This window comes from Sinocyclocheilus grahami, unplaced genomic scaffold (assembly GCF_001515645.1).
Source record: "Sinocyclocheilus grahami isolate Dianchi unplaced genomic scaffold, SAMN03320097.WGS_v1.1 scaffold349.1, whole genome shotgun sequence".
Taxonomy (NCBI): Eukaryota; Metazoa; Chordata; class Actinopteri; order Cypriniformes; family Cyprinidae; genus Sinocyclocheilus; species Sinocyclocheilus grahami.
Genome location: NW_015505528.1, coordinates 562140 through 566135, shown reverse-complemented (window position 1 = coordinate 566135; position 3996 = coordinate 562140). Strand labels below are relative to the sequence as shown.

Genomic DNA, 3996 nt, shown 5'->3' with positions numbered 1-3996 from the left:
TTTTATTGATGTCATTTTGAATGCACAGAGATACCGTGACGAGATCCTGAGGCCCATTGTTGTGCCATTCATCCTCGACCATCACCTCATGTTGCAGCATGATAATGCACGGCCCCATGTTGCAAGGATCTGTACACAATTCCTGGAAGCTGAAAACATCCCAGTTCTTGCATGGCCAGCATACTCACCGGACATGTCACCCATTGAGCATGTTTGGGATGCTCTGGATCGGCGTATACGACCGCATGTTCCAGTTCCTGCCAATATCCAGCAACTTCTCACAGCCATTGAAGAGGAGTGGACCAACATTCCACAGGCCACAATCAACAACCTGATCAACTCTATGAGAAGGAGATGTGTTGCACTGCCTGAGGCAAATGGTGGTCACACCAGATACTGACTGGTTTTTGGACCCCCCCGGACCCCCACAATACAGTAAAACTGCACATTTTAGAGTGGCCTTTTATTGTTGCCAGCCTAAGGCACACCTGTGCAATAATCATGCTGTCTAATCAGCATCTTGATATGCCACACCTGTGAGGTGGATGGATTATCTCGGCAAAGGAGAAGTGCTCACTAACACAGATTAAGGTGGGTCATAGTTACAGACTAACCTTCATTTTCTTTGTTAGTCCCCTATTCTGATATGCAGCCTTTGTAAGAGTGATGGACATTTGAAACAGGACTGTCCCGAGGACTTCAAACGAGTGGAGCTGGAACCCCTTCCACACATGACTCTAGATTTCGTCAAACTCCTTAATGATGTGTGTGAGCAATGCTACTGTAAGTACAGGGTCAATATTTAAAACATCATCTTCAAGACATTCCTATTTTGTTATTGTTATTTGTGAGAACTAAACCAGAGGATGAAGAATATTATGGGTGTATGCAGACACATTTATTGTATTATAATAAGGGTTGTCAAGCATTTAAATTTTAAATCTCATTAATTATGTGATGTGCTGATTAAGTAATGGAATTAATTACAAATAAATAAATAATAATAATTTTGACTGAGAAATGACCCCCCCAAAACAGTATTTACTGTCATTTTTGTGTTAGATGAGAAGTAGCTTTAGAAATAAATATTTTGATTCCATATTGCATAAATTATGATAGTACATTTTTTTTTTTAAGATTTATTTTTTTTGGTATTTTTGCCTTTAATTTTTTTTTTGTTGATAGGACAGTATAGCAGTGACGGGAAGCAAAGTGGGAGAGAGAGAGGGGGGCTGGATCGGGAAAGGTCCACGAGCCGGGACTCGAACTCGGGATGCCTGGAGCGCAGTGGCACTATATGTCGCTGCGCTGCCCACAAGGCTATCGGCGCCAACAGCATCATTTTTATTAATTATTCAATTGATTTTATTTCAATTTATATTGAAATATGAAATGATTTAAAAAAAAATATTCTCTCAATATGAAACATACCTCCAGAGGGGGTTATTTATCTAGAAAACATTTCATTTTAATTTGACATTTGCTTTCTTGCACTGCTAACAAGACTCTACAAGCTTTCATGGTTGCGGTTGCCAGATGTCAAGAGTTTAAATCCCCTATTCAGGGCTTTTTTTTTAACTGGATACATTTTCTGCCCAGTGTTTTACTAAATCTTCCCAAATTGACAACCATGCACACGCTCTCTCCGCACTACGGAAAAAACACTAATGAGCTGAAAACACCGGCAAACCTATAATATGGAGTTTAGCGATCTCCATTGAGTTGTTCTGCTCAAATAAAAGTGTAATACAGCCAGGCTGTTTTCTTTCAGACAATCTTTTGTGCTGTTGGCTGTGACTAAATCTGCGAGTTAACCATATGACTTGATGTTCTATTTATTTCTTAATAATTCTGATGAAAAGTTAAATAAATAAATAATAAAATTACAATATTTGTGATTATCGTGATTATATTTTTGGAAAATATAATCATGATTAACAGTTTAACCATAATTGTAGAGCCCTATTGTGAAATTGATATGCAAATAAATATGAATTGATCGATATAAATTTGAAATTAGTACATACATCTTCTAGATTTTTAATTGCTGTGTTTAACAAATGTTGAAATCTCGCTTGCACTAAATTTTTTGCATTGTTTCAGTGATTCATAAAAATGGTTGAATTCGTCTAGGTGACTTTGCGCCAGATGATGTGGAGGTGAATGTCAGAGAACATATTTTACAAGATTTCGAGAATTTCCTGAGATGTCAAGTGCCAGGTAATGTGTCTTGGTGTAACTGTTTAAAACCTAAATCTAATTTAAACACTTTACTTGAAGCCTTTATGTATAGACCAATTTAGAGTAGACGTCACAGTTACGTCACTTGCAGCTGCGCGCGCATAGTGGTTGCAGAAAAACACTGGGAACAAGTGGAGGTAAATGGGTAAAATCCATGGAATAAAAGAAAAAATATATTTTTGTGCCTTTTGATGTCAAGATCGGAATGCAGATCATTTTTATAGAATACTGTCGTCATTTGAAGCTAAACGCAGACGTTTAAATGGACATACTATGGATGAAAACTGCTATGATTCGTAAACAAACTTTTATTTTGAACGTGATTAATTGCGCTGCAGCCCTAATATATATAATATAATTTATATTTATGTGTACTGTGTATATTTATTATGTATATATAAATACACACACATTTATGTATATATTTTAAAAAATGTATGTATATATATTTATACTTGTATATAATTTATATTATAAGTATAAATATTTTATTTATAAATCAAACACATTTTTCCTTAATATATACATGAATGTGTGTGTTTTTATCTATACATAATAAATATACACAGTAAACACACATATAGTATGTAAGCAAACTTTTGAATGCAATTAATTGCGATTAAATATTTCGCAACACATATATATATATATATATATATATATATATATATATATATATATATATATATATATATATATATATATACACAGATCATTCAATAACTGGATTTGTGAGCTGGATATTTCTTAGTATTGCTTTCTCTATTTTGTTTTGTATGTAATGGGAGGACTGTACAGATGCTTATTTGTTAATGTGTATTTTTTAACAGGAGCCAAGTTGGTTTTGTTTGGTTCATCCAAAAATGGGTTTGGCTTTAAACAGAGTGACTTGGACATCTGTATGACTCTAGAAGGCCAGGACACAGCAGAGGTACCGTGACTTATTCTTTCAATTGTACAAAAATTGTAACAAAAATTTCAATTGAGGTAAGGATGTAACATTATGAAATGTGTACTGTGTATATTTATTATGTATATATAAATACACACACATTTATGTATATATTTTAAAAAATGTATGTATATATATTTATACTTGTATATAATTTATATTATAAGTATAAATATTTTATTTATAAATCAAACACATTTTTCCTTAATATATACATGAATGTGTGTGTTTTTATCTATACATAATAAATATACACAGTAAACACACATATAGTATGTAAGCAAACTTTTGAATGCAATTAATTGCGATTAAATATTTTCACGATTATAGTGACCAAAATTAACACGGTTATCAGTATTATCACGGTATTGTTAAAATGTGTTGGAGATGTTCGAGTACCGACACATAAATCACTTCACCAAGTTTTATATTTAAAAATCAACAAACAACAAATAAAATGATTTTTTGTTTGCATAATCACTAAAACAATAACATTACTAATGATGTTCGGATTTTAAAGGACAACTTGACTGACAACAGTTTAATAGCATGTTGAAATATCTAATGTAAATGTTCAAATAAAGCTTTGAAAAAGTTTCATAAAAAGGTAAACCTCACATTTCAGCCTTTAAATAAAGAAAAGATATGTCAAAATGATAATTGATTAAATAAATGATTATATGTATTTTATCTGCTCCATAAATAATTCTAGATAACTTATCTGAATTGTTTAAATGTGTAGAATCCACATAAGCTTGTTTTTCATCAACCGGTCAAAATTTACAGCAGGGCATGCGAATTCG

The 3996-nt window shown here is 32.7% G+C and overlaps 1 protein-coding gene across 1 annotated transcript in view; it reads left to right on the top strand.

The window, feature by feature from the left end:
* The window catches only part of tut7 (terminal uridylyl transferase 7), a 43818-nt gene that overhangs the window by 23438 nt on the left and 16384 nt on the right, over positions 1 to 3996 (top strand). The window contains exons 16-18 of the mRNA XM_016229236.1: positions 633 to 783; positions 2134 to 2220; positions 3072 to 3172. Coding sequence (XP_016084722.1) covers positions 633 to 783; positions 2134 to 2220; positions 3072 to 3172 — 339 coding nt within the window. The remainder of the gene's footprint in view (positions 1 to 632; positions 784 to 2133; positions 2221 to 3071; positions 3173 to 3996) is intronic.